Source organism: Protopterus annectens, chromosome 1.part1 (genome assembly GCF_019279795.1).
Source record: "Protopterus annectens isolate FY-2018-M chromosome 1.part1, PAN1.0, whole genome shotgun sequence".
In the NCBI taxonomy this organism is placed as follows: Eukaryota; Metazoa; Chordata; order Ceratodontiformes; family Protopteridae; genus Protopterus; species Protopterus annectens.
Window position 1 is genome coordinate 1,267,823,794 of NC_056726.1, and position 17,007 is coordinate 1,267,840,800.

The 17,007-nt window shown below is 36.7% G+C and overlaps 1 protein-coding gene across 1 annotated transcript in view; it reads right to left on the reverse strand.

Moving 5' to 3' along the window:
- The window catches only part of SHISA7 (shisa family member 7), a 1,851,055-nt gene that overhangs the window by 648,324 nt on the left and 1,185,724 nt on the right, over nt 1-17,007 (reverse strand). The window contains exon 4 of the mRNA XM_044081502.1: nt 12,618-12,772. Within this exon, the coding sequence (XP_043937437.1) occupies nt 12,618-12,772 (155 nt within the window). The remainder of the gene's footprint in view (nt 1-12,617; nt 12,773-17,007) is intronic.

Below are 17,007 nucleotides of genomic sequence, written 5' to 3' on the forward strand. Positions count from 1 at the left end.
CTTTCTGGATATTTGGTTGTTGTATACATAAATCCATTCCGTTCATTTATTGGAATCACCTTCCAGCATTACCATCTCTTTTGTTTGTTCATTGTTTGCTAGCCAAGATAGCAGGTTGATCTAAACTAATCCCTTTTTGCTTCATAATAAAGCTCAAACTAACTTTCTTCAATTCAGCTACAACCAGGGACATCCAATATGGAACAACATGAAACTCCTTGACAATCCAAAACAATCATCATTATAAGTGAAACTTATGTATGCATATATTCCTTTTATATCTACTCCTGAGTCTGCATTTTAACTGATACAAAATATCATTCATTAGTAAGCCAAATAAAACTGGATATGCTAGACAATGTTCTATACACCACTATATATACTAATTCCATTATTCTATCCAATATTTTATATAAGAATTACTCTCAAAGAATAGTGACCAGTACTGAATATTCAGAGCAGACATTCTGAAAAAACATTTCTACAAAATATTTTGAAACACAGTAGAAGACACAGTAACTATACCCTCTCCATAGCTATGAACATTTGCATCGACCAATCCTCTGGTATGATACACCAAAGTGTGAATATCCTCAGTTTTAAGAAAACTTAGGTTTCGGTGCAACAATCAGGCCTCCAGTTGGTCAGCCTGGTATTATTACTTTTTTCCATACTAATCTGTTATAACTGAAAAACCTTCCCTATACAAAATCCAATTCACAAGCTATTTCTTAAGAACCTTTTAAAACACTGTTCTGAACATCCATCGCATACCCTTAGAAATTATATGGAAAGCGCCCCCAATCTTGTTGCACTATCCACAGAAACCAGTTTTAAAATCAACTGCATCTCAGCCAGTGTGTCACCCCCATGTTTCAAATCTTGCTATCCCATTTTGGCAAAGTCTTGAAAAGCCATTTCTGATAAACATCATCATTTTTAGAAACATATATATTCCCTCAAAACATTTCTAAAAGCTGCAAAACCTTTAAACTGACACCCAGACCCATTATCTGTGAGGTGGGCATCCAAAGACTCCTACATGCTATGAATCTGCTGAGTAAGTAATAAACACCATCCAGCTACTTTGCCCCACATACTGTAGCCAAATCTACTTCATATTTATTTCACTCAATAAAAACAAATCCTCTGCTAAAATAAAAAGAGTCAACATCTTCATACAAAAATACATAAATCTCCCAGGTCTTCTTTACGTTATACCATCCATTTTAAACTTATATATTTCTGATAATAAATAGCTACTTTCCAATTAAAAGCCAACCATCACTTATAACAAGATTAAAAAATGACATCTCTATGTGAGCTGACCACAGATCCATCAGATCTGGCAACATGTCTGTTTCCAAGATCACTGCAGTCAGCAAATTTAACATCACATTCCCTTTTCATGTGGATTGTGGCCAGAACCAAATCTGTACCATACAGCCACGTGATCAGAACAAATTATACTCTTTTCTGCTCCACATAGTAACCAGCTATGCCACATGAAATTAATCTCTATCCCAAATCAATGTCTCTTCTTTATGAACCCTCTACAAAAAAAAAATTGGTATATCAGATGATTTCAACACATCCCTATTCTTTCCTTTTTATACCACTAAAAATATTACAGTTAAAACATCGTATCCAATCATGTGACAAAAGTATTAAAAAAGTATGGTCCTTTCATATCATTGGCTATGCTTACTTTTTATCTGTGGGGAATACATAACACATAAATGAATGGCCTCTTGTGCTACTCATAACTCACACACCAAAGTCAATCAAGGTTTAATAACTGTAACGTCCATCATAACGCAATCAGTGACTTGTCCTGAAACTTCAACTAATCTACATCCAAAAGGAATTCAAACCTCTCCATGTCCAAAATTTGAGGGGAAATGAACAGCCATCAGACAAAATGGTCAAACATTTTCTACTTTAACCAATGCATTATAGTTAACTATGGATCATACATACAACGTTGTTAGCATTTACGGGAATAAAAATTTAATTCTTCTAATATAATATTTATTTAACATTTATTGATCAGGAAAGTCCAGCTAGGACAGAGCCTATTTTCATCGGCGGCAGATGCATGTCTTTGGAAATGTGGGAGGAAATCAGAGTACCTGTTGGAAACCCACGCAAATGCAGGGAGGACATGCAGACTCAGCACAGAAGGCACCCCAGCCAAGAATTGAACCAGAGAACCTCTTGCTGTGAGGTGACAGTGCTAGCCACTGCACCACTGCACTGTGGAGGTCTTACCTTCTTATGCTTAGTCTTTTTTTAATTCCATTATGGACTCTTGTATGACTAGTATGAAAAGCAAGGCCCTTCTTGGCTTGTGGCTTCCGTGAGATAAGTATGATCAGTCTCACCCACTTGCAAAGATCAAAAAGTATCAGGCATGCTAGAAATCCACCTCCCAAACTGTGGAAAGGCTGAGCCACATGTTAGGTTTCACAAAATCTTCAACCCTTTTACCCTCCATTGCTCCATTACAGAAATCTATAACAGAAGCAGATGGGTCATTGGGTTCTGAGCAACAATCCAACCAAAGTATCATATATGACTGCACATGACATAATCCGTGAAAACCTCATAACATCTTTTTAGGCATTGGGCAGTTTATGGGCCAATCTGCTTGCAAAAATAAAAATATTTAGGGTGAGCTAATATCAATGTCTCCCGCTTTGAGTCCTTCAAAGAGTTCAGCATTAGGAACATGTACAAGTCTATGATCAGAATGGTAAATGTTTTAAATGTTGGGACTCAGAATACAGACTCCTGAAATGTGGAGACTGAATGACAGAAAATCCAGACAGAGATATACAAAGTCCAAGAGAGCCAGTTCTTAGAATATTCCCTTTTCTCTGCGGTATGGTCATCTTAGAAATGGTATATATTTAGACTGTGTAGACGGCTTATGCTCAACATCAGGGAGTGCAGGTGGGATCGCCCCAATTTCCCCACGCAAAAAACAAGGTTAAAGGAGAAGAGCAATGTTTGATATTCACATTTCTGTATTTACGATATATATAATCACAGCCCCATTCACAATTTTTTTAATTTTCGATGTTTCAGGACTTGGCATTGTAAATTCAGAAACTTCAATAGGGAGATGATCAGTAATGTATAATTACAACCCCCTGTGACATCCCCCAGTTTTTGATCTATCAGGACTTGGCACTGCAAATCCAGACTTTTCAATATGGAGAGGGGCAGAAATGTATAATCACACTTTCCTGCATTATCCCCCAGTTTTCAGTATTTCAGAATTTGGCATTGCAAATCCTGACATTTTAGCAGGGAGATAATCAGAAATGTTTAGTCACAACCCCCTTCATCATACCCCAATCTATAATATGTCAGAGTCTTTATTCTTCTAAGGTCAATAACCATCTCATAAAAAGAAGATAACACAGATTGTACATCAGTACATTAAAAATATCTTGGCATTAGCTAAAGAGAAAATGTCTTCTAATGGGTAAGGATGCATAAAAATTAATAAAATCTGTCCATTGGTTTACTCTGGAAACATCCACAAAGCTAGATAGCATTTAAAGCCTCTTAATGCCAAATCAAAAAAGGTTCAGTACCTAAAGATGTCAAAGTATGGATTTCATAAAGGCTTTATTGCAATTTTCTAGAGCTAAATTCTGTCCTGTACATCTCCATAAATCAGCATTCATGAAACTGACAGCATTCCTGTTAACAGTGAGTGCTTGTCAAATGTTCATCAGTTTCAGCAGTCTTTAGTGTATCTGCAACTTAATACGGACAAGAACTACTGCTGGGAACCACTTACTGCATCTTCCTGCCATTCTCATAGCATACTACATGCTCACTGCTGATGTTAGTAGAATACCTTACTGTAAACAGAAAATGCCCTCTCGCACCACCGGCCATCTCACTTCTATGATCATGTTTCTTAAAGTGCTTTATCGCACTTTAATAGTATATTGCATTACGGTGACAAGTGAGTTATATGCCACAATGCATCTTGTCCCAATACAGTTTTACTTACTTTGGCCATGCTTTAAATAAAAAGGTGTGTAAACTTTTTTTGAAACCATGGCCCAAATAAATTTAGTGTTTCCCTCTGTGACATCACTTTAGGGATTTCACATAGACGTTAATGGCTGCGGTGGTGCAGCGGTAGCGTTGTCGCGTCACAGCAAGAGGTTCTCCCATTCGATTCTCAGCTGGAGCGCCTTCTGTGTGGAGTATGCATGTCCTCCCCGCGGTCGTGTGGCATTCAAAAGACATGCGTAAATGGGTGTGCCTTCGTTGAAGGTTGGGCATCGGGCTGGCAACTCGGCACCGTAAAAATCTACTGTCAATCATTAGCAGATCGGAGTTCCGCTGTGGCGACCCCTAACCGGGAAAAGCTGAAAGAAGAAAGTTAATGGATGTGTCTCTGTACATGTGCAGCATGAGTCCATTAAAGCCTATGGATACAGCTCACAGTTTCCCTGTGATGATGTCGCTAAGATTAAAGCTCACTGAGATGATGCCACTAAGATTAAAGCTCACTGTGACTTCCAGTGGCATCAACATGGGCAGAACAGTATGATACTGTTACATGAAGAGTAGACTGAAAACGTGTAACAATTGGGCAAAAATGTAAATCAGCAGCTTACGCACCACATACAGTAGTACAAAACATAATTCACTAAAGTGTAACAAAACATTTAAGTAGTTATTCCTTGAACCATGAGATTCTTGCTTATTAATTGATAATTACCTCTGAGCCAAGATATGCCTCTCAGCACAGACAAGCTTCTGAATCCTAGGGTATGATTGTAAAAAACAAAAGAATCAGAAAGAAACTTGTGTTTCAGTCACTGATAACCTCAGATTTGTGATGGCCATGGCAAAATGACCAAAGAGATAAGTTCAGAGTATGTTACCTTCTATCAGATATAGTATTTACATTTTATTTACTATTGCCATTGATGGATGCAATGCAAACTGTGTTCTCACAAAAGCAAACCTACAGGATCTGATTAGACTCAATGCCTTGATTTTCCTGTTGTTAATATAAAAATGTAACAAATTATAATGCAGCTCTATGGTGCATATTCTAAGCATGTTGACACATAATATAAGTAAAAAGAATTTAATATTTTAAATTGGCAATCACTGTTCTATCTATTAGAAGTAAATGTCCTTTGTAGCAGTAGTCATACATACATACATACAAATATTTCAAGCACGGGCATCAATGCCCTTCTAGCTCACCAATATTCCAGACCACTTGTTCCCATAATAATTGTCCAGACTGTTCTTAAAAGTATCTAAACTAGTACTTGCTTTAATGTAATTAGGTAGTTCATTCCATGCATCAGCTGCTCTGTCAGAAAACCAATTAGTGCACTTCTCATTCCTATAGAATGTTCTACACAGGCTGTCTGATGATTCTCTAGTACTTTTTGATAGCTCCAAACATTCCCAGAGGTAGCTGTCTCTAAATGCCCTACATACCTGAATAAGATCTCCTCTTAGATAGCTGTAAGAGACACTGTAGAAGTTCAAATATTTTAGTCTTTCATAATAGCTTAAATTTTCACATCCATGGATGCCCTTCCCCTTCACAACATGGTTTTCAACCATCCCACAGTGCAACATTACTGCCCTAGTCTCCTTCACAAATTTCATCTACAACGCCCTAGATAGTAATCTACTTACAGCAATCCTGTTACTGGATCTTTCAAAAGAATTTGACACAGTCTCCCACATCAAACTTATCCAGCAACTCCAATCACTAGGATGCTCTTATGCCACCCTAACCTGGTTTACTAGTTACTTGGAAAACAGACAGCAATCTGTAAAATGGCAGAATAACCTCTCTAGCTTTCTCCCAAATAACATGAGTGCCCCAGGGGTCAGTCTTAGGACCCCTACTATTCAACATTTTTAAAAATGGCCTACATAAAGTTCCCTCTGACTGTACAACCATACAACATGCAGACGATTCAACCATAATCTGTACCTCCAATAACTTCTCTGACCTCCAAAAGTTAACACAAAAGGGCTTTACATCCATAGAACTCTGACTAAACAAATCACAGCTATTACTTAAGCCTAATAAATCTAAACTGCTCATTTTGGCATCTAAACCTGTTCCCACAGACTTTACTATATTCTCCATAAGCAAAACCCAAATAGAGTTAGTAAATCAGACCATATTGCTAGGAATTACTACTGACAGTAAACTTAGCTTTGACTTAAATATTAATAATATAGTAAAAAATACTCACTTCAAATTAGGCAAACTTTACAGAAACAAACAATACATAGACAAATACATCCGAATAAAACTTTCAAAAAGTCTTCTTCTTCCAACCTTACTATATAAGTCTTCTGTCTTCACCAATCTCCACAACTCTTTGCAACACAAACTGCAGTCCTGTTATTATAAGAATGCAAAATCCGCATCAGCCCAACCAAATTGCACCCACCAGGCCACTAGAGAAATAAACTGTCTAGAATGTGCACATTACCTACATTACACACAACTTTGCCATTAAACTCATTTATAAACCCAAGTGTTGCCCTTCCCTGAAAAATATCATTGAACCTTACGTCCCATCCAAAAATCTACGCTCTAACAACAGACACCTACTTAAAGTATCAAAACCTAGTAAAGGAGTAGGTAGCTGCCTATATTCCCATTCCATAACTAAGCTGTGGAACACCCTCCCATCATCAGTTACAGAATTAGACAGCGTAATCTCCTTTAAAATAAAACTAAAACAACATCTCACTGATAACCCCAGCTGCACATGCAACACATATCCACAGCCTCCTTAATCTAAAGAAACTGTTTCACGTAGCAAGTATACTTATGTACATGTTATCCTGTTACACCCTATGAGTTATCCTTAATCTTTATTATCCTACTCCACACATCTATACAACTGTCTTAACACATTTTCTCTTCTGTGACTTTCTACTTTTATTACCACCATTAATACGTTACCTATTCTCTACATATTCCCACCACCTAGCTGTAAGATTCTAACTATATCTATTTTACTTTTAAGTTTAACTCTTTAATTCTACTTTCTCACTATACTTACCTTTCCATTTTCCTACCCCCCCAAAAAAAATTGAGCTGTAGTGTTAAATATTTCTAACTGTATAACTTACCTACATTGCTAATGTTCTATTGTTACTGTATTGTGCCTTTTTACAACATATGTGCTGTTCAGATATTTTTCTGTATTATTTCACTTGCTTTATAAGTAATTGTTTCCTTACAAATTCATGTAATGATTTTCATGTAACTTGGAGCTTTTCTCCCAAGGCCTCCACTGAAAATGGGTCTCAAGCCCAGTGGAATTTCTCAGTCAACAAATGTCAATAAATAAATAATATAAATAAATATTATTGCTGTACTCTTTCCAGTTTACTCATGCTTGTTTTCTTATAGGGTTTCCACATTGTTATTCCATAATCAAGTTTGGGTCTAATGTAACTAAGAAATAATGACTTCATTATTTTTGATTTCCTAGACTTTATAAATCTTTTTATACAACCTATAGTTCTATAACTATCATTAACCAATTGGTTGACATGATTTGAAAAACTCATAGCTGAATCTATCCATATACCTAGGTCCTTAAATGAGTCTACATTTTCAATCACTGTGTACTGTATTAAATATTCACCTTTCAATTTATGTCTTCCAAATCTTATATGCTTAGTGTTTGATGTATTTATCAGTGGGTCTACTTCATTTGCCCTAACTTCCGATTGACCGACACCCATTTGCCCGAGACCATTTGACCAAAATTTCATTTGATCTACACTTCATTTGACCGACACATCATTTGACCGACAAGTATTATTGGCAAGAAAATGGAATATGCCCTCTTCCCCACTGTAGTGCGACCCTGGAGTTAGAATATATAGTTGGGGGGGAGTGGGGGGCACAGCCCCCCACAATGGGGGGTGTGGGTGGTGAAGCCGCCCACATACTTTTGTTTTACTAAGCAATACTAAAGCAAAACTAAACAATATAATATGAAATTAGGTGAGGGGCTTCACCCCCCACACCCTCCATTGTGGGGGGGTTGTGCCCCCACACCCCCCTAACTATATATTGTAACTCCAGGGTCACACTACAGTGGGGAAGGGGGCATATCCAATTTTCTTGCCAATAATACTTGTCGGTCAAATGAAGTGTCGGTCAAATGAAATTTCGGTCATTTGGTCTTGGGCGAATGGGTGTCGGTCAATCGGAAGTTAGGGCAAATGAAGCAGATCCTTATCAGCATATTATTCTCCTGTGCCCAAATGGTCAATTTAGTCAAGTTATTTTGCAGGCATGCCTTATCTGTATCACATGTAATTAGTTTACCCAATTTCAGGTCATCTGTATATAGACTGAAGAACACCTCAGATGAAAAAGTTAGGCCTGAAAAATACAATCTTAACAAGTAAGGGCCTAGGACAGAGCCCTGTGGGACACCTTGACTGTAACCAGTGATTTCTCTGTCCAGTTATATGATGCTTGCCATGTCCTATTTGTAAGCCATGCAGCTATCCATAAGAGTACATCAATATGTAGTTGCACTAATTTATTTATCAGTGTTTTGTGTATGACCCTGTCAAATGTTGATATTAAATCTATATAAATTACATCACAACACAATTTTTCATTCATAGCTGTTATTATATTAATATAGAACATCATGTTACAGGTGGTAAAAAATCTGTTTTCAAGATATGCATGTTGATATATGGTTTCAAGTCCCAACTTATCCAATTCTGACAATAAGTTATCTAATATTACCTACTCCATTATTTTTCCACAACATGAAAGTAGAATTAAGGATCTATATGACTCTGGGTTTGTCCTACTCCCCTTTCCCTTAACGACAGGCTTAATAAGTGCAAGTCTCCAATCTTGAGGAATCTCCCCATACTTATAAGACCTAGTGAATAATAGCTATAATGGTACTGTAAGTTCTTGCTGAAATGTTCTCAGGTCATTGTTACTAATTCTGTTTCCTCCCTGTGCTCTGTTTGGATCCAGTTTGTGCAGTTCTTTTTCAATATAATCTAATTTGAATCCAGTATCTGGAGTTAACTGGATGTCACTCGGACAACTTATCACCCCTTTTGTGGAGCCAAACTGTTTTGCATAAGATTTTGTAAATATATCTATAATCTGTTGTGTCTGAGAATGAATTTTAGAATCTCCACACAGTTTATCAGTTTGTGTGTCTTTACTCCTTCCACGTCTTATGTATCTACATAAAGGTTTCCTATTATGCTCAATATCTTTACATAAATTTTCTTCTTAGATTCTAACTTTCATGAAGCTGATCATTGTTTAATAAAATGTTCAACTATTTTATATCACTACAAGTTCAATTGTGTTCTGAACTGTTACATCAAGAATATATACTACTTTAAACAAACTAACATGAGAACACCGGCTGATAATAGGTTCATAGGTTGGTACTAGGCTATCAGCCCTAGGGCCTATACAAGCCTACCCATAACAATTCCCTGGATATTTCTTCCCACAATATTTACTTCCCTGGACCCCTGTCTAGCAGGGTGACTGACATGATCCCCAGGGTGAATTTCCTATCTCCCATCCACTCGCCAAGGTTCCTTTTGAAGAGGGTCAAGGAGGCGCTCTGCTTGACATGTATGGGCAGTCTATTCCAGAGTATGGGGAGTCTCTGGGTTAGGAACCTATCCCTCCAGCATGTTTTGCTCATTGTGATGACAAGGTTTAGATCCCTGGAGCGTGTGGCTCTGAGGGATTGGGGTTTCTTTATGTGGAGCATGTCCAACAGCTCAGAGTTTGACATGGCCTTGTATGTTAAGCAGAGATCGCCTCTGAGTAGATGATATGCCACAGAGTATAGCTGGAACTTTGGCAGCATAGGGCATAATGAGAGTGAAGATCTTATTGTACTGTCTTAATTCTCTCCAGGAAATTATCTTATGTTAAATTTATGACAAAATAACATGCTATTTTAATGGTGTTTGACTATGTCATTTACTGAATCAATGTAGTATATAATTATAGTTAGGGACCTTCCTCCTGTGCGGCAAGAACACTTTATAGGATAGGGTCTGTCACATGGTCTTTTCTGAAACACTACTTGTGTGTAGCTCGGCTACCTTATTGTAGTTAGAGTTATTTTACAGCTGTACATGTGACATTTTAAATGAAAAGATGCCCTACATGTGTGGCTACATTATGGACTTCTATCCAAGTTAGCTTTGCATGTGCTAGTGCCCAGACCCTCTGTAGGTTTAAATGATCAATCCTTTTTTGCATTTTGTATCATCTAGAATCAAAACATATTATGGATAAATACATCTAATGTGCATATAAAACAAAAGATGTAATTGCATGAATAACAGCAGGATTATGGAATTAAGTGGGTCTGCTATAAAAAGTTGATACATAATCCACAGAAAGCAAACTACAGAGTCAAACTCATAAAACAACACACCTGTTGAAGCACAAATGACCAAAAAAAAAAAAAAAAAAAACAAATCATTTTCCCCTCTTTCTGCCCCCATATGTGAGGGGAAAAGGAAACACCCAGCAGGATGAAAATACCACTCACACTACTGTCATTTCAAAGGACAAATGCAAAAACATTTTGGGATTAGTGAATCTGAGGAGTTGTGCTTAAGAAAACTGCATTCAACAAAAAACAGTTGCCAAGTAGTAGAACTCCTGAATTAAATATCTCTAAGAACTCTGGAATGCTTCTAACTTAAGGGCAGAGGTGTGAGTTAAAGGACTGTAAAGTATAAAATCACCATTACTGACTTTTGTCACTTTGCACCAAAACCTGTGTGTATATGCCTGTGAACACATGTATGGCGTGTGCTGTGCATGTGTACCTTAGGGAAGAAACAGCTTACCACAGTACACTAGGATGACATCAAGAATAATGTATGAGGTTGTGTGTGTGTGTTGTGTAGGCTTATATAACAACGTAAATAAGCCATGCAAAAGCTACCAATCAGAAATCTCAACTCAACATGTCTGTATGAAAATACACTGAATAATGCACAAGCTAACAGCCTAAATGGATTTCCTGTGAGTATATTTGTATATTTGCACGCAAGTAATGGAGAAATCCCTGGACACCATAATGAAATAGTGGTGAAATAAACAACTGCAAATATCATAAAAATAACCATTTTTGTCTGGAACTTTATTTTAAGAAGTAAGATTTAAACAAACTCATCTGGGACACAAACTGCCTACATCCTTTTTTCACCCACGAAACTAAGTTATCAAAGCTACTTAACAAAACTGTTTTTTTCAGCCTTGAGAACACCTATCTACTCATGCAATCACTGTCCTCTCTGTGCAAAACAGAAATGAATGAAAAATGTGCGTACATAACTCTTAAACTGACCCTCTCAGTGCACTTTGCATCTGTAAATAAAGTATATTGGTTCAGCCTAAAAGAACATGTACAGCATTTCAGGTATAAAGCAAAAGAGAGCGTCAAAAGCTTAAAAGGCTAACAATCATCTCAACCTCCAGATGGTGGAGTAAACTAGTTTAATATACAAAGATTTACAATTATCTCAAAGATACATTAAATGGATAAAATATAGACTGCTGAGCTGTTTAAAAATGTGAAAATATAAAACCTGTTAAAAGTAAAACTATAACCTGCATAATATTGATTTTCCTAACCATTGCATTACAGTGCCAGCAGTACCAGTGTAGGCTATACTCAGATTTATTTAGGCATCCTGAAAAAATACCAGCAGATTATACTAAATATCAGCATAACCCATACCTGTACCATGCATTATTGATATATTTTACAAGATTAAATGTGAGATTCTATGTAAGTCCCACCACAATGGCAATGATTCAACACACACACACACACACACACACACACACACACACACACACACACACACACACACACACACACACACACACACACACGCACATGCACACGCGCACACGCACACACGCTCGTGCACACACACGCAGACATATATATATATATATATATATATATATATATATATATATATATATACACACACACATATATCAAGGATTGTGGCTACAAACAATTTCTGTACATATAGCTCTTTGTCTTTTTCATCATGAAAGTACACTAAACTAAGGTTAAAAAATAATTAATTGACTTAAAGTTGAATATTCAGCACTGATAACATCCAGTGTGCCAAAGTACAAAAGCTAGGATATGCAGAGACTTAGAGGAACTGGGGGTGACTACCAGGCAGTTGTGTTTATCCATAATAATAGGTTTCATTATAGTAAGAGAAATATAGGTAACAAACTGCAAGAAAATGAACAGCAGATCTTCACATTATATAGTATACATTAACAGAGGAAGCATTCTGAGAAAAAGACCCATTCTTAAAGGAAAAAAAAATCTTATAGGTGCTACACTAACATGTTGCAGAAACTCAGACCAAACTACTAATTGTGCACATTGTTAATACATCATGCACCTTTTGTAATGTTTAGCAGAATTAAATGAATGCCACTTGTTTCCACTTGAAACATATATAAAGCAAAATAAAAACATTGCCCACTTTGACATGTGATCTGCACTTACTGGGATTGCTCTTTACTGGCTTAATTGGAGTGTAGTGGTTCTTTGATATGCGAGATGGTCCATTATCCTGTGTACTGGATCCAATGCTGAGGGAGTTGTTTCTCTCGGGGTGATTCATGGGTACTGCCTGATGTCTCAAAATGTCAACCAGAGCTCTAGGGAAGCAAAAAAAAAAGGAAGAGCATCACTGATTTTGTTATTTTTGTAACACGTGACCAAGAAATTCGGTAATTATATTTCACAAAAAAAATGTACTACAGAAATGTGTGTGTTGAATCCTTTCTTTTCTCCAAATGTATGCAATTGCTTGTGACAGTATCCTGCAAGACCCAGATCGCTATGAAAAAGTTCCCTAGAAGTAGATGAACTGCTCATTTATCAAATTATAATATCATGGCTAATGTTAATTAACCTTAATTAAAGGTTGTTACTGGCTAATACAATGTTCCAGCAAAATATTACCATACTATAACTCATATGGCCCACTAGGGCTGCCACACTGCACACACAGAATATGGACTCCCAAAACTGAATTTTCTAAACAAAGTTACATACTGTAGCTTCTTTGCAGTGTTAACAACACTATTTCTTATCATAGAAACAATCACCACATAGCATGCTGACAAATGTCACATGATGAAACAAACCTCGTATAACTTTCTCCATTTGAAATGGAGCTAATCTGCAACAAATTTTAGAATGATATGGATAAGACACTAAAACAGGCTTACCATTCTATGGTCGACTTGATTCTCCAAGCCCTGACTAACTGCCAAATTAACTGTGCTTAGGAGGAAATTTATACTATGTTAAAAAATTGCTGAATCTTGATTGAATTCCCCTTTCTCCAAGGCATAGTGATCTCACTGTAAATACATATAAGTAAGAGAGATATATGAGGTGCAACTCCTAAACTGGGGAGTATAGGAGGGCTTGTTCCCTGCAAAAATGCTTTTAATTTTATAAAAATCAAATTTTGCACTTCAGTGTTATGCATAAAGAGTCAAATTAAATTTTTCAAAGTTTCAGGACTAATACTGGAGAGGTATCCATTATGGTTGTGAAACATCAAGTTGCCAACTATCAGAATCACCTAAATGTAACCTCCCCCCCAAAATAAATTGCCAGAAAAGAAAATTTAAGTGTTTTTTGCAAGTAGTAATCACCACCACTCCCATTTTGGGAGCAATGCCACCATAACCCCAAATATTATATATAACAACACCATGGACACACCAACTCAAAGAAGGTAGAAATCACCCTAAAAAGGGTCTCACTGCCATTGGACACATATATTTCCCAAAAACAAAATTCCTGTGGAGTCAACCCAATTTTCAGCATCTGTAACGTTGAACAATTGATACTCAAGAAATAAAACTTCATCTACCAATAGTGTAACCATTTCAGAGTCTTGAACTTCTGATAGGGCACCACCAGTACATGCACCACTATTAACTTGTATACTTTTACATAAAGCAACAAAAAATAACAGGAAAACTACAGCCATCTGTTATGAACTGTGAGTGAATGACACTTTCAGCTTTTTTTCACAAGTATACTCACTTCTTTAAAACAAAAAACTGACCACGTGACTGCACCATGGCTGAATTACAGTAGTCCATGGCATAAGGGTATTAGCCAGGTTAGATCTAGTCCTGCCAGGCTAGCTTCCTTCATCCATTTGCCAGAAAAGAGAAAACCTCATTATAACATACCCACAACCATGGAGTATTGCTTAATGACATGAGTAAATATGTTGAAAATGTATTTTGTATTTACAGCTGCCTTTTTATATGCTCCCTGATTATAAAAATGCAGTAGCACAACCATTAAAATTATACACTTAAGCAAAAATATACTGCTTGGGTTTGTGTAGCTTTTATGAGATGCAAAGTCATGTGTAAAGCACTTGACTTTAACTTGCTTGAATGTTGTTAAGTGCTACAATTCTCTGTACATGACTGTGGAAAAATGTTGTTATATGCAGAGTGAACAAATAAGAATCACTCTTTTAAGCAGTGTGAAGAGAAACCGCATTTTCAAGACTAATCTCTTACTTACCTGTTAAATCTTTGTTGTACCCTGTACTTTTATAAATATGTTTTAAGAACTGTGCCAGTGAGATCTGGCTTACACATAGGTCAACTAGGTGACCGCCTATGTGTAAGCCTAATTTTTGCAAGAGTACTCTTTCCAATGTATTTGTTTTTTAGAATGACAAAATATGCCCATTTAACTGGTGATTTGGGGGGGGGGGTGAGATGGATTGCACTTAATAAATAATAACAATAATTACATTTATAGACTTCTTTTGCTTTAGAAACTATGTTATATCACATTACCTTATTTTGTCAGGTCCTTATATTACTGGTACTAATATTTTACTATCTGGCTTTGCAGAATTAGTGGGCATTTGTGAGAATTAAGATGGGCTGTTTAACTTGACACTTAATTAGTCCAGACAGGGAAGGCATAATTGCTGGGGCTGTTTCCGGAGGAAAATGAAAAGCTGTCTGTGTTGCTTATTATTCTGGGTTTGCAGGACTAGTGTGATTTATGAGAAAAAATTTGGAATATGCTATTTTTATGTTGGCAACAGCGTGGGCATTATTTCTTAAACTTTCTTCACAAAATTCAGAGAGGCATGGAGAGGGTCATTAAGTGTATACAGGAATACTATCTAGAAGTAAGATAGAAACATTACTATAACTATTATTTTATTTTCAATTTTCTTTTAATTAAACACCAGGTGCATATAGAGGTAGCTATGTTTTGGGAGAGGGTAAAGAAACATTCTGTTTATACATGCCTGACAGCAAATATGTTCTACTTGCTTTGTGCAGTTTTGTCTAAATGTGAAATTAGTGGGTTATACATTAGGTTACTGTGTTTTGTAGGTAGGGGTGAGGAGGCATGTTATTTCATATATACATATGACAGCAGTGAGTTGATATATGATTGTGGTCATTTTTCACCTTAACTTTCATCCAGATTTAATACCAGGCAGGGATGCACATAAAATAACAACCTTTATTAAGGTAGTGTAGGGAGGCAGGTTCAATTTAAAGGTCTGATTTTATGTATCATCACAAGCATTTGACTAATATGTTTATTATGCACTGCTGTTTGGTTAACTTTGAACATTAAACCTTGGATGCAACTAATTTCTTCCTTAAAAAATATGATTGAATTATTTCCTTGTTTATGATTTTTGAACGGGCCATCATAGAATCAAAAGTCTGGTACCTTAAAGCATGGATTGTGTTGCCTAGTGATCTCTAGACACCCCCCCCCCAGCTTAATTTAGTAATTATAGTCTAGTCTTGGTCAGTTCAGGAGGGTTGAAAGTATTCATGGTTATTACAGTGCAGTCTTGGTCAGTTAGAGTATGTCACAAGGATTCAGGGTTATTACAGTGCAGTCTTGGTCAATTCAGGAGTGTTGAAAGTATTCAGGGTTATTACAGTGCAGTCTTGGTCAGTTCAGGAGTGTTGAAAGTATTCAGGGTTATTACAGTGCAGTCTTGGTCAGTTAGAGTATGTCACAAGGATTCAGGGTTATTACAGTGCAGTCTTAGTCAGTTAGAGTATGTCACAAGGATTCAGGGTTATTACAGTGCAGTCTTGGTCAGTTAGAGTATGTCAAAAGGATTCAGTGTTATTACAGTGCGGTCTTGATCAATTAGAATATGTCACAAGGATTCAGGATTATTACAGTTTAGTCTTGGTCAGAGTATGTCACAAGGATTCAGGGTTATTACAGTGCAGACATGGTCAGTTAGATTATGTCACAAGGATTCAGGGTTATTACAGTGCAGTCTTGGTCAGTTAGAGTATGCCACAAGGATTCAAGGTTATTACAATGCAGTCTTGGTCAGTTAGAGTATGTCAAAATGATTCAGTGTTATTACAGTGCAGTCTTGGTCAGTTAGAATATGTCACAAGGATTCAAGGTTATTACAGTGCAGTCTTGGTCAGTTCAGGAGTGTTGAAAGTATTCAGGGTTATTACAGTGCAGTCTTGGTCAGTTGCAGTATGTCACAAGGATTCAGGGTTATAACAGTGCAGTCTTGGTCAGTTAGAGTATGTCAAAAGGATTCAGGGTTATTACAGTGCAGTCTTGATCAGTTAGAATATGTCACAAGGATTCAGGGTTATTACAATGCAGTCTTGGACAGTTAGAATATGTCACAAGGATTCAGGGTTATTACAGTGCAGTCTTGGTCAGTTTGAGTACGCCAAAAGGATTCAGGGACACCTAAGCTGAAGAGTATCACTGAATTTCTTCCATCATATGTATTTTTTTTTCAGGCCATCACTGGATGAAAAAGTTGTTTAAGAAACTGTAAAATATACTAAATAAAATCATCTAGGAACCCCCATGGCTTCTT